Source organism: Ambystoma mexicanum, chromosome 4q (assembly GCF_040938575.1).
Source record: "Ambystoma mexicanum isolate Mex_15411 chromosome 4q, UKY_AmexF1_1, whole genome shotgun sequence".
NCBI classification, from domain to species: domain Eukaryota; kingdom Metazoa; phylum Chordata; class Amphibia; order Caudata; family Ambystomatidae; genus Ambystoma; species Ambystoma mexicanum.
The window spans coordinates 1,184,116,778-1,184,143,096 of NC_090928.1; the positions used below are offsets into that span (position 1 = coordinate 1,184,116,778).

General features: G+C 46.1%; 1 protein-coding gene across 1 annotated transcript in view; it reads right to left on the reverse strand.

Annotated features, from left to right (window-relative positions):
• The window catches only part of DNAH8 (dynein axonemal heavy chain 8), an 8,835,797-nt gene that overhangs the window by 2,149,801 nt on the left and 6,659,677 nt on the right, over positions 1–26,319 (reverse strand). Inside the window, exon 62 of the mRNA XM_069608756.1 lies at positions 9,819–9,949. Coding sequence (XP_069464857.1) covers positions 9,819–9,949 — 131 coding nt within the window. The remainder of the gene's footprint in view (positions 1–9,818; positions 9,950–26,319) is intronic.

A 26,319-nucleotide genomic window follows, 5' to 3' on the forward strand; every position in this document is an offset into this window, starting at 1 on the left:
CTCCCAATATCCCACATAGGGAAATAACCATACCAACAACCCAAAGACTTTGGATCGAAGCATAACTAGTTAGAGGTAGGCACATTCACTTTTCTAACCAGGTAAATGTGTTATGTAGAACCAGCAATAACATTATCCAGGGTAGGCAGCAATTCTACACAGCTCATCTCCACACTAAAAGGGAATTGCTGATAGATGGACTTTGTGAGATGTCTGTGAAAGGCCAGCTCCAACAAATAAGGCAATAACTGTGATACTGTAATCTTCTATGGGTCCAGGTGCTTTCCACTACACCAGAGCAAAGCATTTCCATTTCTTTGCATAGGTTCTGCTTGTACTGGGTGTCTTTGCGGCCTGAAGCATTGTCATTCACTCCTCGTTTAAGTGGATATACATGCGGTGGTCAGAAGCCATGCTGTGAGTGATAGACACTCTATTGTGATGGAGTATCTGGCATTGTTATCTCACTAATAGTGCCAGATGCAGTATTAGTTGGATGGGCTTTGTTGTCGACATCCTGTTTAAAATGGGGTACCACATTTGTCTCGCCCAAGTCTGGGCTTTCAGTATCATATTGCAGGGTTGTTCCCTGAGCATTCTGGGGACTAGACTAACAGGCGGTACGGCATATAGGAACTGAGGTGTCCATGGAATCGCTAATGAACCTCCAAGAGATTCTGGCTCCCAGAATCTGCTTGCAAAATGTCAACACTTGGTATTTTCTCTGGTTGTGACGATAGCAGCATTTGGACCACCTGAAAGGGGCCCCTAGGGGACCCTGACGTCTATGGAAACAAGGCGGGTCACCACACACGATAGAGACGCCAGACACAAGGTTGTATTCCCAAAGCTAGGGTTTTATTGCAAAGCAAAAGTCTCAGTTGGCCAACTCGGTCTCACGCCCGCGACGTGTATCTCTAGACCTTGAGGGACGCAAGAGAGTGAATTACGTACATCAGTTACATATATACAAAATGCATATCAAACAATCAGCTATGACATGTTTAACACCCCCCCTTTATTGGGTTTCTTTGAACTTGGTGTGATGCTGGACATCTCCGACCACTATGACACCTTCAAATATCTATTCTAGTAACAATTTGCAATTTGTGAGTGCAAAGCCATCTTTTGGTTATTGAATAGAACATGGCGCTTCTGTTCTTGGAAGCGAACTACATACGGGGGGGAGTTGCATTCCGGACCTTGCTATCGCTATTCGCGTCCTGGGAGCCGACATGCTCTAGCGGGCTCAGCAAAGGGGGGCTGTTAGAACAGCATAATTCAAGCCTTTAGCAGTATTATTCTAACATATTCTACCATATAACGAGACTGGCTGGCAGCTGTGAAATGATTAAATGCCCTGCAGCTCTGCTTCAAGGCTACATTCGGGAGGGAGCCAGGCATTCTTCCTGGCGCTGCCTATGTTTGTGTTTCAGCGAACTCTTGTTATCCTCACGGCCCTGCGGCCTTGTCCTTTTCACATACAGACAACAATGTTCCACAGTCGAGCAGTGTAAGCGGAAAATATACTGCTAAGCAATAGGAACAGAAAGCAATGAGCAATGGTTAGAAAACAAAATGGCGATTCTTGCTACATCAAAATGGCCGATCATTGGCAAACTCGAAAACCTATATTCTGTCGTATCGTGCATAAGACGGTTGGTCCACGGCCACCAAAATGCGTTTGCGGTCTCAAAGTAGAGGTATCCGTATTTCTAGACTGACACACCCAAGCTAGGAACACTTTCTGAACAAGGCCTTCATTAAGTTCTCACTTGTGAGACAATGTGTGCTCTGCTGAGGTGGTCTGCAAGCTCACTCTCCTTCCCGGGCAAGTGCTCCACTTTCATTATCATGTTGCCTCTGAATGATCATTTGGATTTGTGTAAGGAAGAAAGGGGGGGTGGGTGTTGCAGAAAGTCCAGGGTGTGTCAAGGGTGTGGAAGTGGAGGGATCAGCTAGTCCCTTGGGCCGGCTTGTTTGCCGACTTGACCTCTCAACCTGCAAGGAACCACAGACTTCCCTCTGTAGCTGTCTCTGGAAGTATACATATTCGATCAATACAATTGCGTCCGATAACTTGTCCTTAGTTGTGGGAAGTTCTGGACATTTTTATTATCCAGACCGAAATAACTGCCAGCGCTGCTGTACTGAAAGATCAAGGCAGTGTTGGTGTCAGTTTTGATAGCTTGAAGGGTGTCGTTGACTTTTGTTCTGGAGTGATCCTCGTCATTGGAAGGCATGAACACAATTTTTGCTTCCACCTCTGGCCCGAAGTTGGTTGTTTTCATCTATCCCTGACAGTGCAAAACCACACTTTTCCCCATCTGGCAAGAGCTGGTGTCCACGATGTCCACATCCACGGATATGGCGTGATCGGAAGAAGACTCTCCCTCATGAAGGAGCATGAAGGCCTCCTTTTTCTTGTCGTCCAGCAAGTAATCTAGGATGCGGTCCAATTTCTAAAATTCCCTGTTGTTGTATGACAAAATTGGCATGGAGTTGCCTTAATGGTAGTGACTGCCATAGGCACACTGAGCTTTCGAATATAAATGCCATTACCATATCATATCTAGTTGTCTTCCTTCTTTATCCAGTGGTACAGCACACATAGAAGAGGGATTGGCATAACATTTGCGAGCTGCCGCAGAGACCACAGAATTCAGACTTGACTGGGTTCGCAGGCACTTGGGGGCAATGCTAGTGCTCTGTATTTTATCTGTCCTCCTTCAGGAGTAGCTGTAAAAGGGTTTTTTATGGTTAGGAGACCATCCTCTCAAATGTTGTTGAGTTCTGGAATAGAAACAACAATTTTCCATGCCAGTTCCCTGTGCAGATACAGGAAATCTTTGTTTCTCTGTCCTTCAGGAAGTAAATCAAACATTTAGGTGGCCCATGACATAATAATATATTGAATGACCCTATTTCATCAGGAGGAGAATCCCTGATAGGAGGGTCATCAATTTCACCATCTGTCGGAACCAGGTTGTCAAACTCAACTGTGGTGCAGGTATGAGTGGAAACCACACTCTGACAAGTGTCATCCTCAGATTCAGTCTCCAAGAGTCCTGCAGGGAGATGAGAGGTCGATGGAGAGACGTGGCTGTGGTGAGTAAGCAGAGCAGGAGGAACAGGAGGCAGATCAGCAGGTAACCCAAGAAGGTACACAGTGATTTTAATGAAAACATTTTAACGAGGGTAGTTTTAAAAAACCATTTCTACCAATAAAATGTAGATTTTTTAAAAGAATATATATGGGCGGTGGGGCAAGGGGTTAAATGGGTGGAAAGGGAGTTGGGGTAGGCTTATAAACATGGAGAAATGGTCGGCTTGGGGGTGACCCACCCCAAAAAAAAAAGAAATCAATATTTTTTCTGTCAAAATGTTTTGTTAAACATCATTTGTTAAAAAACAGTTTGGTAAAATCACATAGAACCAACCCGGAATGGTCAGAGCAATTGGAACCCGGGACTGCAATTATAATACCAGAGTCTACAACGTAGACAAAATGTCCATTCCCATATAGTGGGCTTCCAGTTGACTGGGAGCAAGTGTTGGCTGAGGCATAGCAGGTTCATGAGGCGCACTTGGAGGGTGCATTGGGCTGACGGCAATGGCGAGGGGTAAGTAAATTATTCTTCTAATGGATGTGTCCTCCCATGGATTCCTCATCTTAGATAGACTCACATAGCAGTAAGATGTTATGCAGGGGGGAAGGAATGAACTTCATGGCAATCATGTCATCATATTTTGGAGGGCAGCTCTACCAAAATGAGACTCATTAGGGGATAATGTGTCCAGGCAAGTGAGTTTTGTGAAGGTGTGTATAGGAGGCCACATCATGACCTGACATATATCGTTTAGTTACTCCCCTTTGAAGAGCTAAAGTAGCTGCCACACCCCCAGTGGAGTTTGCCCTGAATCCTTCCGGAATCTGCTTACCGGCTCTAGCGTAAAGCACTATCCATCTTGAAATGTTTTGCTTTGTTATTCTTTTGCCCGTCTTTGTGCCGGTATAACTAATTAACAGTTGGTCTTCCAGTCGTAATTTGTTTGTCCTGGCTATGTAAAAACTCAGTACCCTTTTGTGGTCAAATCTATGCAACCTCTCTTCCGCCTAAGATGGATGAGGGGGTGGATAAAAAGCTGGCAAACAAATTCTGTGGGGGTCGGTCAATTACATTTTAGCGTTGCAATCGTAACACTTTTAAAGCCCAAAGGTTTAAGGGTCGATGCAGTGAGTTTTATGAGGAAAGTGAACTGACCACTGGAAGTGACATGATTCTTATCACCCCTATCTGCAGAGTCCTCCCTCCACCCCCAGGGGAGTGTCCAAGAAGACCCTCCCTCACCCCCAGCAGGGGCTGTGGCAGGAATAGAGATAGAGAAGAGCAACCACCTGTCACTGTGTTTCAGTAAAGAGAGCAGACAATCAACCCCCTGCAGTAGGTGGCTGCTACTCATTCGCCTGCGCAGGAGAAGTTTACTAATGTCACATTATATTGTATTGATAGTCCACTGCTCATACCTTCCAGTAACCCTCCCTAAGTGTATTAAAATACATGTACCATCTGCTGCTATGTTTTGTTCTCTGGCTAGGTGAACTTCCAGCAGAGAGATTCATTCTTGTAGTGCCTAAAACCAAAGCTGCAGTGCCTCTCTGCACAGTGGCACTGGCTCGACAAACCCACTTTTGTTGAAGTAATACATTGCCACTGTATTGTCTGTCATCAGGATAGTCTTCCCGAGTACAGAAGCAGAAAAGCCATCAGCGCTAGTCTGATTGATCTCAGCTCTGAAACATTTATGTGAAGTTTGAACTCCGACAGAGACCAACGACTGCCGATTGAGAGGTCATTCATGTGCGCTCCCCCACTCTGTGAGGGGGGCATCTGTCACAACTGTCATCTCCGGCTATGGTTGCCAAAAGGGTTCTCCTTTCATCACATTCTCCCAATAGGCCCACCACAGCATATGCTGCGCAACCTTGTTCGGGACCTGAAAAGGTCTGTCATTGCGGAGAACTGTGACCACTGGGATCTGAGGTCCCATTGAAAGAACTAAATTCTCAAACGGGCATCTGGCACCAGGAAAATGCCGGATTCCATGATGCTGAGCAATCTCAAAAAATCGAAGGGTGGAAGATACTGGACACTAACATTTTTTGACCATCTGTAAAAAATGTCGAGCCTTCAATTCGGGAGGCAAGGCTTTCCCTGAGGACAAATCCAGGATCGCTCCAATAAACTGAACTTTCTGAGATGGTGTCAAGTGGGACTTCTTTAAAATCAGTCAGGAGCCCAGCCTGTGGAGGAAGTGGCAAGTATGACTGAGATGTTCCTGAGCCTGTTTGGGGGAACAAGCTCTGATCAGCCAATTGTCCAGGTAGGTATAGATGTGAATCTCTTCCCTCCTTAGACTTGCCGACACCACCACCATGAGCTTGGTGAAAACCCTTGGGGCAGAGTTGAGCCTGAATGGCACAACCCGAAAACTATAGTGAAAACCACCAACGGCGAACCTCAGGGGCTTTCTGTGCTTGGGATGAATTGGCACATGTAATTAAGCATCCTGAAGGTCCGATGACACCAACCAATCCTGAAGTTGAAGGGCCTGAAGGATCTGTGAAAGAGTAACCATCTTGAACTTGTCCTTCCTGGAGAACTTGTTCGAGCATCTCAAATCCAAGATGGGTTGCAGTCCTCCTTGGGGATTAGAAAATAAGGAGATTACCTACCTTGAATCCTCTCCGCTACAGGTACAGACTCTACCGCACCTTTCTCCAACAGTCTGAAGATCTCCTGTTGGAAGAACAGATCCAGATCTTTCCTGGAGGACAATGTGGGGGTCTTCTTAAGAATGAGAGGCAGTTGCCGTGGCCCACTGTTTGTAGTGCCCAAGCATTGGAGGTTATGCCCCGCCAACTCTGCAAATGCCAAGTCAGCCTGCCCCTCACCACAGTCCTGTGAACAGAGAACTCAAATGGGTTTGGGGTTGTTGCTGAAGCGAAGGGCAAAGAAGCAGAGGCTGGGAGAGGAGTTTTTCCTCCTCGCCCTCGTGAACCACAGGGAGCCCTTCTCTGACCCCTCTGTGCAAACTGGCCTCTTCCTCTTGGAATTGAGGAATAGAAATGAAAAGGCTGACCCCTCAAACTGTGGGAAGACCCTTGTGTTTGTTTGAGTCTGTCGTATCACTGCTCTCAGCGAATTAGCTGCCACATCGGCCTTGGAACCAAAAAGCTGGGAGCCATCAAAAGGCATTCTTAGCCCTGCCTCTTCCTTCCTGCATTTCTTGCCCGAGCGTCCGAAATGAAGGGCAGACAAAGAAGAGGGCAATTCCTGTTTGGACCTGTTCAGACCAGGAGGATTCAGGGCCTGAACCACTGCTCAGACAGCAGGTAAGCATGCACCAACATGTGTTTACTCCCTCTGTCCCCACAGGCCATCCATATCCCTCTGGTCCCCCCATGATGTTCCCTTATGCCCCCCCACCTTCTCGCACATAGGTGTTGACTGTTTTGCTTGATTCTTCTACCCTGCTCCCCCTCTCCCTCTCCCTCTCCAGCCTACTTCTACAGGAGTCTGTCCCGATAGATTATGGTTTCACCATCACCGTCTTGTGATGCTGCATTTGACTTTTATGGACTTCGTTGATTCACGGTGCATCACCCTTTCTCATGGTGGCCCTGAATCATGCTGTTCCCATCTTCATCTTGCAACATTATGTGTTACTACTGACTTCTGCAATTGTATTCGCTCTCCCCTCTTGCTTCTCCACTCTTTTTGACTGCTTACTCTCTGTTCTCTCCTCCTCTCCCTTTCTCCTTTTCCTATCTCCTCCCCTCCTCCCTTTACTTTGTTCTATGCACTTCCTCTATCAGAATTGTCCCTGGACCTTGTATGACAGCAATTTCGTCTGTCTCCTCCCACCTCCCCTTACTTGTTCGCACCCGCCCCCCTCCAGCACTATCTGAAATGTCATCAGGCCTAGTACGACAGTCGCTTGTTTTGTTCCTCCCCTTTCCTTCCTGCACTCCTCTCCCTCGCCTTTTGTTTTCTCCGGGTCAACCAGAAATGTCATCAGGCCTAGTACCGTTGTCGCCCGTCTGTTTCCATTTCCTTCCCACTCTCCCTCTCCCTTCCCTATCTATGTCTTAGCTCTTGCACTATCTGAAATGTCATCAGGCCGAGTACAATAGTTAATTTTACATACTTATTGTTCATGGCCTGTAAGAATGTAATTGTATTTTCCCTTGTTCCCTCCCTTGCCTTGAAGCGCTTTGAAACGCATTAGGCCTCATTACACGGTAGGAGATACCCCCTTACCGCATACCGGATCCGGGTCCTCAGAATGGGTACTTACCGGGTCATTCCAACCTTGGAGGACCCGGTAAATCCCCATTCTGAGAACCATTCCCCATTCCCATCTGAGCCCCCATAGGGCTCAATGGGAATGGGGAAGTAGCTAATAACGGTACTGCAATTTGCGGTACTGTTATTAGCTCTGAAGTCCCTTAGCGGGTCCCGTCCTTAACACCTGATCAGCCAGGCATTAAGGAAGGGACCCGCTAAGGGACCTCGGAATATGGAGGTAAGGGATTACCGGCACAGATAATCCCTTACCTCCTACCTCGTAATGAGGCCCATTGTGTATAGGCGCTATATAAATAAACTATCATATATATAATAAATATCATATCATGTCCAAGATTCTTGATTGGACGTCAGGTGCAAAACCTAAAATCCTCAGCCATGCAAATCTCCTGACGACAGTGCTTGCCACCCCTGCTTTGCTTACAGAATCTGCAGAGTCTAGTCCAGACTGTAGGGACTGGCACATGGCATCTTTGCCTTCTTCTATCAGGTTTAGAAAACCCTCTCTCTTCTCCCCTTCAGGGATATGCTCCACTGCCAAAGCTATTACGTCCCACAAGGAGTGCGTGTACTTGGCCACAGCACAAGTCGTATTAATGACCTTCAGGGCCATGCGGCCTGCGGAAAACACCCTCTTCCATAAGGCATCAAACCTTTTATTGTCCCTATCTGAGGGGAAGTCGAAGTAGCTGCCTGAACCACTAAGCTTTCAGAAGTGGGGTGTTTAGATAGAAAACGTGGATCTATTGTGGCAGGTCTGTATTTTATAGCCAGGTCCTTGTTCAATGCCGGTGTCTTATCTGGTTTTAACCAGTTCTCCAACACCCTGGTTCTTAATGCCGTGTGAAAGGGTAACACAGACTCCCTTGGGGCCCTCTATCCAGTATGTTGGTAAGATAATCCTTTTCCAGAATTGCCACTGGCTTTTCCCAACCTAAATATTCAGTGACTTTGCCCATCACTGACCTATACAAAGGGTTCTGCATGACTAGCAGACTAGCAGTGTCTAGTGTGACAAAATCCGTCTCTGGTGAGGTGTCTAAGCCACAAGCATCCCTCAGAGTCTCCACAAGATTTTGCATCCCATACTCCACTGAGATCAACTCATCAGGCACATTAGGAGTGCCAAATCCCAAGCCAAAAGGCACATCCTCTTCCTCCACCTCCTCCTCTTCCTAAAAAATCAATCCCATGCTTTTAAAGAAGTCAGCCGTAGGTAAATACTTATATAAATCGATCAAGGGCATCGAAATCTCCGATGGTGTTGAGGGTGTCAACAGCTTCAATGGCTTTGAAGGCAACTCTTGCTTTGGACCAGGTGCCCGCTCCTTTACACGAGTTGAGGGGGAAGACTTTGGCTTTAATTTGTGCAGGGATGGAGACTCCTTCAACAGATGTCAAGGAGAATTACTGCCCCGACTCTTCAGTGCACGAGTAGTGGTCTCAGAAGACACCCTGCCGGTCTAACCAGATTCAATGGGGTCTGATGCCTTCGTGGGCTCTTTTGAAGGGGCGATTGGGGCAGTCTTCTGGAACATGTCCATCATCTGGAGATTAAATTTCTGCCAGTCAGCTGAAGATGACAACTTGCTGGGAAAGCTTACCCGCCTATCAGGAGAGGAGTCTGATGAAGACGATTGCAAACAATGGTGTTGTTTCTTTGTCTTTTTGTGGCTTGATGACAAGCATGAATGACAAGGCCTGGATCTTGAACGCTATTTCAGGGGGTACCTCCCTGGACTCGTTTTACAACTTCCTTTTGGAAGGGGTAGTTGAAAGAGATTTAGAAAGGGGCCTACCTGCGGTGAGCTTCCCCAATTCCTTTCCCTCAAGGCCTTTACAGTCATCGACTGACAGGAACTGTAGTCGTCGACCCTATTGTCCACACCCTGGCACCAAAGGCAGATCCGATGTGGGACCGTGATGAACATTTTTGCAATACAATCAGAGCACCGTTTGAAACTGTTGTTCGATATAGCCATTATCGAAAAACTTCCAAATACTGAAATACGCAGTGAGAAAATCGCTGAGGCGATGAGCGGTCCAAAGTGTGCTGAGAATGCAGAAAAAAGTAACTGAGACAACATGCGCCGCAGAGTGTCGACATCATGTCCGAGGACAGGACGGAGACCGTTGAGGGCCACATCTTGACGATGCACGGCGCCCGATACTTCGAAAAGTTTCCGACGCTAAAAGCAGACTTACAAATATATCAAAGAGGAGGAATATGTGGTAGGACACAATCCATTCGAAGGAAGTATTTTCAAATATTTTATGTATTTTAAATAACCTCTGGAAATAAAAGCAGCCATTGTTATTCTCCTTTGATGCTTTTTTGCCTTAAACACAAATACTGGCATTGTCTGCTTTCTTAAGAAAAGGTGAAAAAAGTTATGAAATGAACATGCAAAAAACTATTTTCTAAACTATAATTTCCTTTCTTACCTGGTTAAAGTAATTTGGAATATTTTATATCCTGCTATAAACGAGGCCAATCTTGCAAGGCTTTGCTTTCCTGACCCACCAACTCCTACTAATAGTGCATTTCCACAAGACGTTCGGATGACGCGGGATATCTAGATTATAAGTTCCAAGAAAAATATTGCAATATAATTGTTATTTATAAGAAATATCTGAAGTCGTTTTCAAAAGGACAGTTTCAAAAATGGTTCAGGTCATCACTTGAAAATGTGATTTACATAGATTACAGTCTAAGTTTAACATTCCAGTAGTATTGGGTGCTACCTACCTGATAACTTGTGCCCGTTTAGCCCACAGTCTCTTAGAGCCCCAACATAAAGAAGAACTGAATTAGGCAAAGGAAGTAGAATAACCACTTAACGTTGGGAATGTTTTCTGATTGGATACAATGATTCATTGTAAAAACAAAGGGGGGGTGAGGCACGCACTCCAAGTCCTGGCCAATATACTACCTGAAAAAAAGAAAAAGAATAACTGGGTTAAATCCCAAAGTGACCAATTCACTGGGTTGGGTCCCAAATGTTGCAAAACATGTTCACGGGGTTGGATCCCTTCTGCTGCATTTGTACTGCTGTTCTCCTCCTCCTAGTGCTTTCGTGTCCCAACACTCTTCAGGGAGGCTGTGTTGACTTTCTTTTCAGATAAAGCGCTAGGAGGAGAACTGCAGTGCAATAAGGGAATCAACCCTGTGAACAATTGGGCAGCAATTGGGATTTAACCCTGTGAATTAATTGGACACTTTGGGATTTAACATAGTAACTTTTTTTCAGGTAATATATTGGCCAGGAACTGGAGTGCGCACCTTCTTGTTTTACCATGTACTTTGTGGAGATCCGGACTCCAGAGGCTGCAGCACCGGGGTCATTATGCCCTACATTGGAGAGCCATAATTATGGTTTACCCCCCTCCTCCTGTTAAGGGTAAGATGTGTGTTTTTACAGGGGAGTCTTTTCCTGGTCACCTGAATTGTTAAAATGGTTTGACTACAGCTACCACAATTCCTAGAGACTGCAACAGCAATTATATTGGATTCACCTGAACAGAAAGGCAACTCAGCCTCCCTGATGAGTGTTGGCAACACGAAAGCGCTAGGAGGAGAACAGCAGTGCAAGAAGGGAATCAACCCTGTGAACAATTGGGCAGCAATTGGGATTTAACCCTGTGAATGAACTGGACACTTTTGGATTTATGCCAGTAACTTTTTTACAGGTAATATATTGGCCAGGAACTGGTGTTCACCTCGCCCCTTCTTGTTTTACCATGTACAATGATTCCTCCCAGAGATTTCTCATCTTTCAAATCCCTTTTACCTGTAGCTGTCAATGCAATCTTCCTCAATGTCCCCCTTTCCCTCTCGGGCAACTGCAAGAGGGACAGTGTAAAAATTCCAATTTAAGTAGTTGATTTAGTGGGACATGAGAATACGTTGTGGAGTCTGTGGGTGTATACATCACATCCATCAGAAAGAATTAACAAAGGTACGTAATTTTCTCTTCTAATTGATATATTTCTCACACAGATGCTTCATCTCTGTAAGTCTCCCAAAGCCATGTCAGACGATTATTCGGAGTTGGGAAAGGAATGAGAATGCACATCTTAAATCTACACCAGCTAGGGAGCCTGAATTGTAGAGGTTCATAAAAGCATGTAAAGGCGGCCCATGTTATGGGTTGACAGATTTCCAACAAAGGTCCTATTCAATCTATACCTTAACACATCACCAAAAAGTCCTATCCAATCTATTGACCTTGTACTTCGTTCATTCACACCGACATACTGTCATACAGGTTCTACGTGATTTCGCCGACCTATTTTTGGTCGCAGTACTTTTCATCGCCGGATTTTACATCGCCAGAAACCCTGTTTTGGGGGGGGGAGTTTATTCGGGGGGGAACCCCCCCAGATCCCCCGCTTACTATTATAATAATACCCCAACCCCAACAAAACACCCCCCAAAATAAAAAAAATAAAAAACGGGGTTTCTGGCGATGTAAAATCCGGCGATGAAAAGTACCACAACCAAAAATAGGTCGTCGAAATGCGTGTATACCGTCATACATACATGTCCCCTTGTTGTTATCTCTTACAAGAGTATACTCACATGTGCGTGTTCACTCGAGTTTCCTCAGTTATGAAGTACCAATACTGGCCTGTCTTTCTTTCTGGAGTCACGCACTGCTTCAGTGAGCAGAGAGGATTTCTTTTAAAATGGCTCCTACTAAAACCGCTCAAGAAAACACATGTTTTTTTTAATTTAGGGGTCCAGTCATTGTAGATGGGTATGACTCCTTCCTGGTGACTAGGCCGGGGCCTTTGCAAAGTACGGGGGAAAACTGAGATCATGTCGGGGCACAACTTAGAAGGGTGCCCCTAACTACACTCACACCAGAATAAATGTACAACTCTAGGGAAATAAGGCCAAAAGTCTATCTTGCAAGGATAACAAGTTTAATCTTACAAAAATGAGGATGGTAGCAAACGACTCTGCTGCCTTAACGGTCTTCTTCTGCCCCTCTTCCGTTCCTTTCTCCTGCCACATTGGTCCCAGACAGGAGTTTATATAGTCCGGTCTTCATGTTGTGGTGTCACTGGATACATGCCATGGCTCCATCCCAATCCATCCTTCTTCCATACAAGGGATGCTCCAAAGCCTTCCTTTCTTCATTGTCAGCTGTTTCTGACAGCTGCTCTACATGTTGTTGCCTTATACAAAAATACACTGCAGCACTGCAGACTTTTACAAACCTTGAGGCCTAGCCCCAAGAAAAAGTTTTATAATTAATTTTCACTCATTCTGTCCATATTTCACCCCTCCTGCTAATGTTATCTGGGCCCTGTAGTTTTATTCACACCTTATTTTCATAATATGTGTTAGGGAGAGTTCTCATAAATGGCTGATTTCCCTTACCTAAATAAAGAGTCCTTCAGCAGCTTTGCTGGAGTTCTATGATTTATTTTTTTCACCTGGTAAGAGTGTGAGCCTTTTTTCCCACTCTTACATGTGTTTTGCTATGTGTGTTTTTACTTTTTCTGTGATCTTGGGCACTGGAGCCTCACCTGCTCCAGTGCACCACTTTGTGTGTGTTACGCAGCACCTTCAGTGCAGTGACACAGGGTTGTCTTTGAGACTTCCCACTGACTCCAATTTTCTGGGGCCGACTACTGTCCCCCGGAAACAGGTAAAGTTGCCATTAACTTTATATAGTCACTTTAAACCACAGACCCAGTACACCGCATCTTACATGGAATATTGGAAAGGATTAACTATTGTCCCTTTTTGTCTGTACCTCTTGGAGCCTTGTTTCGCTCCCTTAACATTAAGACTTGGATGGTGGCAGTGGTAACTACCCTAACTTTTCTTCTGTGATTATCTTATATAAACGTGATATTGTTCCAGGCTATTATATTAGCCCCGAACATAAACCTGCTTGACCAAATACATTTTATTTTGGTCCCGGCTGGGTTTATTCGTCATTTCTTTTTGTTAAAGTCTTTCTCGTGTTTTTCTCTGCGTGCCAAACCGGGGATAACTCCTTTGTTCGCTGTGTTTTCGCGGGCTTCTGCACAGAAGCACTCCTTAAGGCGCCTGATAGTCTAGGTAGGCAGGATGTGAGGGAGGGATCTTGGGACCCCTGCCAGGGGTTCCCTTGGTAACCCAAGTCGCACTCTTGTCTGATTGGCTAAGGGGACTGGCCTTGCCAGGCCAGCCACCCTGCTGTGTGATTGACAGCCAGGCTGTATGCATTGGGGAAAGCTGCATTAAAAGCAGGTCTCTGGGACTGGAAGAGCAGAGTCGCCACTGGAACGAAAGAACCAACAAGGAACTGGAAGAAGAGGACCCTTACCACGACTGAACTGCCCAGTGAAGCCCTGCTGCAGGTGTAAATCTCCGAATCCGACGACAGAGAAGATCCTCCAGGAAACTTCTTCCCTTGAGCTGGTGGGACCAACCAGTTCGCCCAAACTGCAAGTCAGGACCCCTCCTCTGGTCGAATTCGCTGTACAGAGCTACAGTGGGCCAGATAACCAGGAAGGTCGGACCCTGCTTGGGTTTTAAGGAGCATACCTTTTATTCGTTGTTTTGCTCTGGTGCTGGCTTCTTCCCTGGGTGGCGCAGGAACCTCCAGTCTTCCTACTTCGTGTCAGTCCAACAGTCGCTTTAGGAACCGTGAGCCTGCAGGAACCACCAGGAACGTCCGCCGCAGCTACAGCTTCCTCTCTGTTTTAAGGTACTGTGCAAATCCGGTTGTCTGTTTCGTTCAACCGTGGTGAAAGTGTTTGAAATCTTTCTCCAATCGAGGGCTTGTCCTTCTCTTCTCTTTGAACTAACTTTTCTATCAAGCAAACTCGTCCGGAATCTGTGCCACGAACTTTACTGCGAACTACCCTGAACTGTGTGATATTGAGCAAACGACTTTTGACCCCTTAACTTTGGCCTTAAGTCTTTTCTAGCTGATCTCCTCACTGTAGTCTCTCTTGTTCAATTACCCTGAGTACTTACCTGTTGGTTTGATTTAATTTCTGATAACTTTGTCTTTCTCTCCCTTTTAAATTGCTGGAGTGCCATTTTGCTCCCACTTCATTGTGTGAGCTTAACTTGTCTGGAATTTAAGGGAAGTGGTGTGGTGTATTTATGGTTGTGATTTTTGACTTGCTTATAATAGTGAAATGTTATACAACTGTTGAGTAAATAAATATATATTCTTTTACTTAAAAACCTTGAGTCAGTGTTTGCCTGAATCATAGTAATTGCTGTCCTTTGTGCAACTATTTGATACTGCTCACTTACTCTTGAGATAAGTCTGGCTGCTCTGCTACTGCTACCACTTTAACTGTGTAGTACAGGCTTGTACCAAAGGTGAAATTGTCTGTCACTTGTAGTCTTAATTGTGTGTGGTGTTCCCTAAGGGTACTGCATATAATTCTGCCTATCAGCCACATTCTTGGGAAGGAGGCATTTACTGTACTAAGATTTTACAATGCATAGGATCTGACATTACTAATGTATCCAGCTACTAGTTAACTGTGCCTTATATTTAAACAATAACTGCCTTCTTCAGTGCCTGCCCATGTCTGTGTATATGATTATATCTGCATGAGAGAGCCTTCCCAGTGCCCCTCCTTCCCCCTAGTCCATTAAAGCACCTAAAAGAAGTATTGCCAAATTCTAAAGCGCTTGGGGTGTGGGAAGATCCTAGTTCCTTCCCAACACCAGTGTAGTATTTTCAGTGCTGGGGTAATGTGCAACCGCAGCAGACGTAACTGAGCCTGGTTCTGAGTCAATGGAAAAGTTAAAGTTGTTTTGCCAGTTGGAGCAATACAGGGTACATGTGCCGATAATTTAGCATCCCTAACCATTGAGGAATTGTCAAATGGATAACATCTCTGCTAAAAATACCTTATCTTTGAAGACTCTCTGAGCAATGCTAAAAACTGAGGATGGAAGGGGCTCGGAAGTACAATGAGAATGAGAACAATTCTTAATGAATGACAGGCCGCTCTATAGATATTCCAAATGGTGCCTGACCCCTAACCTGATTATAAACAGTAGTGTTTTGCAAACTTGTGCAGAGTTGATGTGTTCACTGACCTGGAGAGCTCAAGGATTGTCCCCCCCTCCTCTCAGAAAAGAGGTCTTAGTTGCACAACCCCTGGTACACTGTACCACAATACCCTGTCGGGGTGTCTTGTTTACTGCCTCATGACAAAGAACAAATGACTTACCTACGGGAATGTTCTTTCTCATGGATGTTCCTCCAATGGATTCCTCATCTCGGATATATTTAGGCTAATTATGAGTTTGCCAGTATTCTGGCAGTAAATACACCAGAATACTGGCAAATGGAATTACTGATATGGCCACTTGGTCAAGCGGTACCACTTGGTAATACCACCTGATTACAAGTGGTGGTTTGCTGGTATTAATCCCCATGTAATGGAGTCCATAGGACTCTATTGGGGATTTTTACCAGTATTACCTCTGGCGGTATTATCACATGGTAATACCAGTGATTTGTGGAGGGAAAGTGGAAGAGTTATTTCCAGCTTACTGTATCTCCAAATATTGCTGGTATTGCTGGTGCAGAAAAGGTTGAGGTAAACAGTAATACCTTCAGTTTTTTTCTGCACTGCCAAACTTGTAATTTGTAATGAGCAGTCATGCTGCAGCAGATCTAGGAAAGAGAAGAAGTTGTAATACAGAAAAATTCACCTACGGTCAGCGGGGTAGACTGGGAGGCCAATGAGGAATCTGTGGGAGGAACATCCATCACAAAGAAGATTACCAGGGGTAAGTAATTTGTTCTTCTAATGGATTGTACCCTACCACGGATTCCTCATCTTTGACAGACTCCCATAGTAGTATGTAAATGGAGGTGGGATTACAGAATGTTGTCATTGCTGTGAAGGCCATCCTTTCCAAATTTAGTATCCTGACCCGACAAGGAATCTAGGGAGTAATGCTTTGAAAAGTTGTGCAACGAAGACCAGGTTGCAGTATTGCATATATCCTGCACCGGAACACCTCTCTGAAGGGCTGAAGAAGTAGCCACCGCCTCCCCTCCTTCCCCCTAGTAGAATGTGCCTTTAAATTATCAGGAACATTCTACGAAATAGAATTCAGTAATATATGTAGAATAATCCACCGTGACAAGGTTTGCTTGGTCACAACTTGACCCAATTCATGTTCAACACCCAAAAAAAAGTTGGTCATCTTACCTAATGCTAGCCAGCCTGCTTGTATAACAACTTAAGTCTCTTTTTGGGTCTAATCGATGCAACCTCTCCATCTTTGGAAGAAAGAGTATGTGTGTAAAACGTTGGTAGAACAATTTTCTGCACCAAGTGAAATTGCAACACCATTTTAGGGAGGAAGAAAGGGCGAACCCTCAAAATGACCTTTTGCTTAAAATATTCAGTTAATGGGAGTTTGAATGACAATGCCTCGAGCTCACTCACTCTGTGAGTAGAAGTGATAGCCACCAGTAAAAATGGTCTTTAAAGTCAGTAACCTAAGTGGGCAAGAATGGCGAGGCTTAAATGTAGCCCACATTATTTTTATATAATATTTGTATTGCATTTAAATCAATCAACAACTTGTATGAAAACAAAGTGCAGATGGTCCTAAACCAGCTAAAATAGCATTCATGAGCATTAATGGCCAGTGCTATTCAGTGTAAATGTCTCTAGTAAATAGGCCACTTAGGATATCCCTACCACTCCTCCTAACATCCACCCTCCCCCCTTCAACTTAATAAAAGTAAACAGAAACGGGAAAACAACACTCGTCAACATCCCCATTAGGAATTTTAAAACCAGGTTAAGGTCCCAAGCCGACACTATAAAAGGGACCAGAGAAAAGATGTTAGTAAGTCCTTTGAGGAACTGAACCACAATGGGAACCTCAAAGTATGAGCCTTGCTCTGGCGTGGGCTTAAAAATAGATAACACAGCCAGATAACCTTTAGCAGTAGAAACCTGAAGGCCCTGGTGGGCCAGGTATAACAGAAACAATAAAACCAAGTGTCACAAGTAAAAGGATCAATATCTTTAGCTCTGCGCCAGCTGCAAAATTTGTTCCAATGGCAGTGGTATGGAACTCTTGTTGCTGGCCTCCTGGCTGAAAGCAACACCCCCATGTCCTCCAGGAGATCCAAGTCTTTGTGGCTTTACCTCTCAGAAACCATGCGTGAAGGTTCAGAGTTCTGATTTCTGGATGGAGAAGACAGCCTCCCTCTTGAGAAAGCAGATCTGCACTCTGGGGAAGACAAATTCAAGGGCAGATGGACATGTCTAGATGTTCCAGGTGACACATCCTCCTGGCCCACTCCGGAGCAATCAGGATCATAGATTTCCTGACTTCCTCAATCTCCTGATGACATGAGGAATGATGGGACTGCAGCATGTGCTGGAATGGAAATTTCCATTTCACTATGAACGCATCCCCTAGAGCTCCTCTCTGGGGTCCACAGAATAGGTTGCATTTCCTGTTGATACTCGATGAAAATGGATTCACCTGAGGGGTTCCCCAAACTGCAAAGATCGATAGAAGGTCTTCCAGAGCTAACTCCAACTTGGGAGATATTGTGCTCTACCTGCTCAGAGCATCCATCGTTATGTTCTCTTCTCCGGAAAGATGAACAGCCAATAAAGACATTACATGTTGAAGAGCCCAAACCCAAAGCTGTATTACTTCCCTGCACAGTAGTAGTGACCCTAGAACTCCTCTCTAGTTTAGCTAATGCATGGCCACTGCGTTGTCCGTCATTATCAGGACATTCTTCTTCTGTATAGATGGCAAAAAGGCCATCAGCGCCAGTCTGATTGTCCTCAGCTCTAAAATGTTTATGTGTCATTTGGATTCCGATGGAGACCAACAACGGCTGATTTTAAGTTTTTTCATGTGGGTAGCCCATCTTGTGAGGGAATAATCTGTATTTGCTGTTATATCCTGCCATGGCTGCCAAAAAGTCAGCACATGAGGATGTTCTCTGGAATAAAGTCTTTCAGCTCCTGGAATGTTCTTGTAAAATAAAAGCACTCCTGCACTGAAATAAAGTAAAAGCACTCCTGTACGGAAATAAAGTGTTCCTACTCACATCTCCATATGAGCCTAGCACCAAAGGCGCCAGGTCTCAGTCCAGCCAGGGCCCCTGTGTTTATGGGTCCCAAAGGGACATACGTGAGTCAAGTGACCCATTGCCCCCATCACTAGATGATGTGGTTGTGTTCTGGGGCCTGTGGCCATGACAGATGAGCCCTCAACGCGGGTGGCCGAGGAAGAGTCCAGGACAGCGCCAATGAATTGAAGCTTTTGGGAAGGTGTCACCTGAGACTTCGTAATGTTGAGGGAGAAGTCCAGTTTGTGGAGAGAGTGGCAGGTACTGCTGAGATGTTTCAGAGCTTGTTCAGGGGAACAAGCTCTGATCAGCCAGTCATTCCGGTAGGGAAAGATGTGAATCCCTCCCCTCCTTTGATTTGCTGCCACCACCGCCATCAACTTGGTGAAAATGCTCGGGCGGAGGTGAGCCCAGAAGGTAGAACCCAAAACTGAAAATCAGAACTGCCAATGGCAAACCTCAGCTTGGGATATATGGGCACATGAAAGGAAGCAACCTGAAGATCAAGGGACACCACACAATCCTGGAGCCGAAGGGCCTGTAGGATCTGCGAAAGAGTGACCATTTTGAATCTGTCTTTCTTGAGGAATTTGTTCAAGCATCTCAGGTCCAAGATAGGTCGCAGTTCTCAGTCTTTCTTGAGACTCAGAAAGTAGGTGGAGTATCAACCTTGTTACTGCTCTGCTACCGGTACAATTTCCACAGCACCCCTCTCCAGCAGTGGAAGAATTTCCTTCAGGATTAGCGGGTCTGAGTCTCCTACAGATGTTTTGCTAACAGGAGGCCTTTACAAGAAAGGAATGCAGTAATCCTGGGCCACTATCTGCAGTGCCCAGGCATCCAAAGTAATGTTTCTATTTTTTTTTAGAGCTTGGTCAATCTGCCTCCGACTGGAGTCTTGTGTGACAAGGACCTAAGGTGCTTTTGGTGTTGTGACTGAAGCTGATGGGAGAGAGGCAGGAGTTGTCTGGGCAGTTCCACCTCCTCATCCTCTTGCTCCTTGTGGAAGTCTTCTCTGACTCTCTGGGTAATTTTTCCTCTACTTCTCCCGACTGAAGAATAAAAACGAAAGGACCGGCCCCTCCAACTTAGATAAGTTGATTGAGTCTGTTGGGCCTGACGAATAGCCGCACCACGAGATTTAGCAGCTGCCCTGGAAGCTTAAAGCTTTCATCAGCTTTTTGTCATGATTCCTGCCCCTCATGTCCCTAGCCCTCCAAGATGTCAGACTGGAGCCAGGCCACGATCACCTACATGGCCCTCAAGGGTCTCTCCATCCCTCCAAAGACCCACTTGGAGCCAGACTTGGCGCTTGTGGCACCAGGCTCACTCACTCCAATAGGATAACATTGGGGAGGATTTGACTTGTAGTGCTTTGATGGGGACAAGAGGGATGCCCCCACATATTTCGGTTCCCAGAACTGCAGCATGTGCAGTCTAGTCTTTTGGGTGTGGTTCAGCCCAGAAACACCTGGGATATCCAGAGACTATTTAAGCCACGCCCAGGCTGAGAAACATGCTTTGTGTTTTCTGCACCTGCAGCGTGACACTCACCGTGTTCGGATCGGTCTCCAGTAGGCCTGCATATTTCTTCTGCGCTCGGCTCCTGCAAGAACACCGTTAGGGACAGCCTTATCTTGCGGCGCTTCTGGTCATCATTCATCGCTTCTTCTGTTCTGCGGGCATCTTCGGCGGTGTCATTCCCATACCGGCACGCCGCTTCCTAAGGAAAAGGGAAAAGAACAGAAAAAAGGCATTAGTAAGCATTCAGCAAATCTTCGCTTATTTTTAAAGACTGTACGAGCTTCAAACGCTTACCTGAATCCCAGCCGCTCTGGGGGAACTCTGTCCCCGGAACTTCTCATCCATCTGCAAGAGGGAAAAGACACTCCAGGTTAGCGTGGAAACATCTAGAGGCGCTGCATACCGCGCTTACTCACCGCATTTCTTCTTCATAACCGGCATCCACGCTGAAAACGTTGCGGCACCTAAAAGACACAGAAAAAGAACTCAGTTCAATACAAATACGAAAGGGTCACATCGTGCATCGTGCTCTCACTCACCTTCAGCGCTACTCACCTCAGCAGCACGTCGCCATCCCCGGACGCCGGCCATCATCTAAGGAAGGAAAGGAACAAAGTTAGAGAACTGTTCAAAAGACTCATTATACTTACCTGTCGGACTCTTGCCAGTGAAGTAACTAGGCAGCATTGAGCCTGCATCAATCAACGCGCCCCTGCGCTGAAAGCTGAAAGCAGGTCGGAGAGCACACTTTCCAAGAAAACAAGGCCCAGTCTCCAGTCGAGTAGACTCCAGGGAAGGGAGTCTCCAGTCGAGTAGACTCCAGGGAAGGGTTTGAGATCGTAAGAGGTCAGAACAGGCTGATTGACATCCCCGTGGATACCAGGTGAGCGTTACACTTTTGTGCCAAAAATGGTGAGATCCATAAAAAGGCATGTCTAGTAATCTAGACTGCACTTCCAGAACAAAATTCTTTCTACACAGCCAGATAGCTACTGTGCTGGCTGGTTTGACATGGTTTGCAGATGTCTCACATGTTATATTTCATGATTTAGTACCTGACAACTCTTTGATACAACATATTGATTGTGTGGCCAAATGTGGGGGCTGTATCGCAATTATATATAAAAATACACTGCGTATCTCCCATCTCAATACCCTTGAATGGGGTTGTGATTGACAAGTGGGGCAATTATATATTTTATTTTCACAGTTCCTGAAGCGACAGTCGGACTGATCAGGAGTAGGAAGACTGGAGGGTCCTGCACTACCCAGGGAAGAAACCAGCAGCAGCGCCAAACAAGGAATAAAAGGTGCACTCCATAAAACCCAAGCAGGGTCCGACCTTCCTGGCTATCCGGCCCACTGTAGCTCTGTACCGCGAATTCGACCAGAGGAGGGGTCCTGACTTGCAGTTTGGGCGAACTGGTTGGTCCCACAAGCTCAAGGGAAGAAGTTTCCTGGAGGATCTTCTCTGTCATTGGATTCTGGGGATTCGGACCTGCAGCAGGTCTTCACCGGGGGGTCAGTCGTTGTAGGGGTCCTCTTCTTCCAGTTCCTCATTGGTTCTTTCGTTCCAGTGGCGACTCTGCTCTTCCAGTCCCAGAGACCTGCTTTTTATGCAGTTTTCCCCCATTCATACAGCCTGGCTGTCAATCACACAGCAGAGTGGCTGGCCTGGCAAGACCAGTCCCCTTAGCCAAAAAGACAAGAGTGTGACTTGGGTTACCAAGGGAACCCATGGCAGGGGTCCTAAAACCCCTCCCTCACATCCTGCCTACCCAGACTCTCAGGCGCCTAAAGGAGGGCTTATGTGTGGAAGCCTGCGAAAAGGCGATGAACAAAGGGACCAAACCTGGTTTGGCGCGCAGAGTAAAACACGAGAAAGACTTTAACAAAAAGAAATGGCGAATAAACCCGGCCGGAGCCAAAATAAAATGTATTTGGTGAAGCGGGTTTATGTTTGAGGCTAATATAATAGCCTAAAACTTTACCACGTTTATATAAGATAATCGCGGTAGAAAAGTTAGGGTAGATACGACTGCCACCAGCCAAGTCTTAATGTAAAGGGAGCGAAACAATGCCCCAAGAGACACAGGCAAAAAGGGATAAGAATCAACCCTTTCCAATACTCCATGGAAGATGGGGTGTATTGGGTCTGTGGTTTAAAGTGACTAAGGTAAAGTTAATGGCAACTTTACCCTTTTCTGGGGGACTGTAGTCAGCCCCAGAAAATGGAGTCGGTGGGAAGTCTGAAAGACATCCCTGTGTCACTGCACTAAAGGTGCTGTGTGAAGCACATGCAAAATATGGTACCCTGGAGTAGGTGAGGCTCACACTCTTACCAGGTGAAAAAAATAAATCCTGGAAATCTAGCAAAGCTGCTGAGGGACTCAGTAGGTAAGGGAAATCAACCATTTATGAGAATTCTTCCTAACAAGGACCAATTCCTCCTGACTGTCCCTCCATCTATTTTTGTATTGGGGGGGACAGAAGATTTGCAGTTTTTGGTCCAAGGCAGGCGTGTCCCATGACCGATACATTCACATTCTTCGTGAGAGGAAAGTGTAAGAAAACGTAAACTGTACTGTGGGGTAGGTTGGGACGGTCGATGAGGAATACGTGGGAGGAACATCCAGTCGAAAGAACGTTACAGTTGGTAATTAACTTGTTCTTCGAATGGATTGTGTCCTCCCACGTATTCCTCATCTTGTGATAGGCTCCCATAGCAGTATCAATTTTTGGAGGTGGGAGTACTAATTTCAGTTTTCGTGGACAGAGTGCAGAACTGCTTTTGCAAATAAACCCTCGTTAGAGGAGGCAGTGTCCAAACAATAATGTTTAACAAAAGTATGCATTGTTTTCCAGATTGCAGCTGCACAAAAGTCTGCTGCCGGGACTCCCCTCTTTAGAGCCGCAGAAGGAGCCATTCCCCTTGTAGAATGGGCACAAAGCCCATCTGGTGGTTCTTTTCCCGCTAATCTGTAGCATTCAACTATGGCTAATGTGATCCAGTGGGAAATGGTCTGTTTTGTTACAGATAAGCCTATTTCTTTGACCAGTATAACCCACAAACAGTTGGTCATCTTGTCTCAATTTAGCCATCCTAGAGATGTACAAACTAAGAGCCCTCTTGGGATCTAATCTGTGTAATCTCTCCTCTTCTTTGCCCAGATGAGGAGGAGGATAAAAAGTAGGTAGTACTATTTTTTGTGACAAATGGAAGTCCAAGACTACTTTTGGCAAAAACGAAGGTTTAACTTTAAAGACTACCTTATCTTTATAAAAAATAGTATATGGTGGTTTGCATGAGAGAGGCTGAAGTTCGCTAACCCTGCGGGCTGATGATAGGGCCACATTTTTTAGAGTCAAAAGCCTCAATGGACATGAGTGCAGAGGTTCAAAAGGAATGCAAGTCAAGAATTTTAATACTAAATTTAAGTCCCAGGTTGGTACATGAAAAGGTACTGGAGGGTATACATTAGTGAGCCCCTTTAAGAATTGAATTATTAACAGTATTTTGAAATATGAAACCTCTTCCGAGGAGCGCTTGAAAATGGACAGTGCAGCAAGGTATCCTTTGATTGTTCCTATCTGGAGCCCCAGATTAGCTAGATGTAGCAGAAAGGAAAGCACCATTGGGGTGCCACAATGAAAAGGGTCCACACCCTTGTCTTTGCACCAGTTACTAAACCTATTCCAGCGACATCGGTACAAAGACTTTGTTGCTGGTCTTCTGGCCGAAAGCAAGATTTCCATTACGTCATCCGGAAGATCCCAATCCTTGCATCTCAACCTCTCAGAAACTATGCTTGAAGGTTGAGTGTCTTGACCTCTGGATGGAGAACCTGACCTTCCTCTTGCGAGAGAAGATCCTCTCTTTGCGGAAGACGTATTGGAGGGCAGATGGACATGTCTAGAAGGTCCGGGTACCACGTTCTCCTGGCCCAATCCGGGGCAATTAGGATCATGGTTTTCCTGAACTTTCTCAACCTACTGATTACTTGAGGAATCACAGGGACTGGGGGGAACGCGTACAGCAGTGGAAACCTCCACTCCACTACGAATGCGTCTCCCAGAGCTCCTCTTTGAGGAAATTCCCTTGAGCAGTACTGATCGCACTTCCGGTTGATCGCAGTGGCAAACAGATCCACTTGAGGGGTTCCCCAAAGGGCGAAGATCTCCAGAAGGACTTCCTGAGCCAGCTCCCACTCGTGAGAGACTGTGCTCTGCCTGCTCAGAGCGTCTGCCGCCGTGTTCTTCTCTCCGGCTAGGTGAATTGGCGGTAGAGAGATTCCTTCTCGTATTGCCCAGAACCAGAGCTGCATTGCCTCTCTGCACAGTGGCAGTGACCCTACACATCCTCTCTTGTTGAGATAGTACATGGCCACTGTATTGTCCGTCATTATCAGGACATTCTTTCCCTGTACAGAGGGCAGAAAGGCCTTCAGAGCTAGTCTGATTGCCCTCAGCTCTAATAGGATGATGTGTAGTTTGGACTCCGATGGAGACCAACGACCAGTGATTGTCAGATCGCTGGTGTGTGCTCCCCACCCCATGAGTGAGGCGTCCGTCACTACCGTTATCTCCGGCCATGGTTGCCAAAAAGACTCTCCCTTGAGAATGTTGTCGTTGCAAGCCCACCACAGAAGATCCTGAGCAACTGCGCTCGGAACTTGCAGAAGATCTGACATATTCCCTGAGAACTGGGACCACTGAGTTCTGAGTGCCCATTGAAGGGATCTTATTCTCAACCTGGCCGCTGGTACTAGGAAAATGCAGGATGCCATGAGGCCGAGCAACCTGAGGAAATTGAAGGCCGGTAGATGTTGGGCATTCTGAAACTTCGTTACCATCTGCTGGATGTGGAGAGCTCTCACTTCGGGAGGCGAGGCTTTTCCCGATGAAGTGTCCAAGACTGCTCCGATAAACTGGAGTTTCTGGGCTGGTATCATGTGGGACTTCTTAAAATTGAGGGAGAAGCCCAGTTTGTGGAGGAAGTGGCAGGTGATCGAAAGATGTTCCTGAGCTTGTTCTGGAGAACTTGCTCTGATCAACCAGTTGTCCAGGTAGGGATATATGTGAATACCTCCTCTCCTGAGACTTGCTGCCACAACCGCCAACAGTTTGGTGAAAACCCTCGGGACGGAAGTCAACCCGAATGGCAGAACTTGAAACTGATAATGAGAATTGCCAATTGCGAATCTCAGGTACTTTCTGTGCTTTGGTTGGATTGGCACATGAAAGTAAGCATCCTGAAGGTCCATTGATACCAACCAATCTTGGAGTTGGAGAGCCTGAAGGATCTGAGAAAGAGTCACCATCTTGAACTTGTCCTTCCTGAGGAACTTGTTCAAGTTTCTCAAGTCCTAGATGGGTCTCAGTCCTCCGTCCTTTTTTGGGATGAGAAAATAGGGGGAGTGCCAACCCCTGTTCCTCTCCGCTACAGGTACCAGTTCTATGGCACCTTTCTCTAGCAGGGTTAAAATTTCCTGCAACAGGAGCAGATCCGGAATTTTGGCGGAGTTGGCTCCCGGTGGATGATTCTGAGGCCTTTTTAGAAAGGGGAGACAGTAACCTTGGGCTACTGTTTCCAGTGCCCAAGCATCTGAGGTAATGCCTCGCCATTCCTTCAGATGTTGAGAGATCCTGCCTCCCACTGGTGCTTTGTGTAACAAGGTCTCAGAGGGATTTGGAGGTGGCTGCAGGAGTGGCTGATGGTACAGATGCCGCCCCTGAGGCTGATTTTGCACCTCTTCCTCGTGCTCCACGAGGGAAGTTTCTTTTTCCCCTTAGAGAAGCCTGTCCTCTTCCTCTACCAAAAGAGGAGTAGTATCGAAAAGAACGACCCCTCCAGGAAGATGAGCCGGAATAGGGTTTTAGAGGCTGGCGCAAAGAGGCGCTAAGTGATTTAGCTGCCGCTTTCGAGGTCTGAAGTTTTTCTAGGCTTTCATCAGCCTTTCTGCCAAAGAGCCTCGAGCCATCAAAGGGCATGTTGAGGAGTCTAGCTTGCACGTCCGGAGAAAATCCCGACTTCCTCAACCACGCAAATCTGCGTAGCACAACGCTTGCAGCCATGGATCTGCTGACACTATCAGCAGTATCCAGTCCAGACTGGAGGCATTCCCCCATTGCCTCCTTCCCGTCTTTGACTATATTCAGGAAGCCTTCCCTTTCCTCACCTTCCGGAATATGATCAGCCGCCGCCGAAATGCAGTCCAACAGGGTATGGGTAAACCTGGCTAGGGTACAGGTGACATTTGCCGACTTAAGTGCCATACTGCCTGACGTGAAAACTTTACATGCCCAGGCGTCAATTTTTTTAT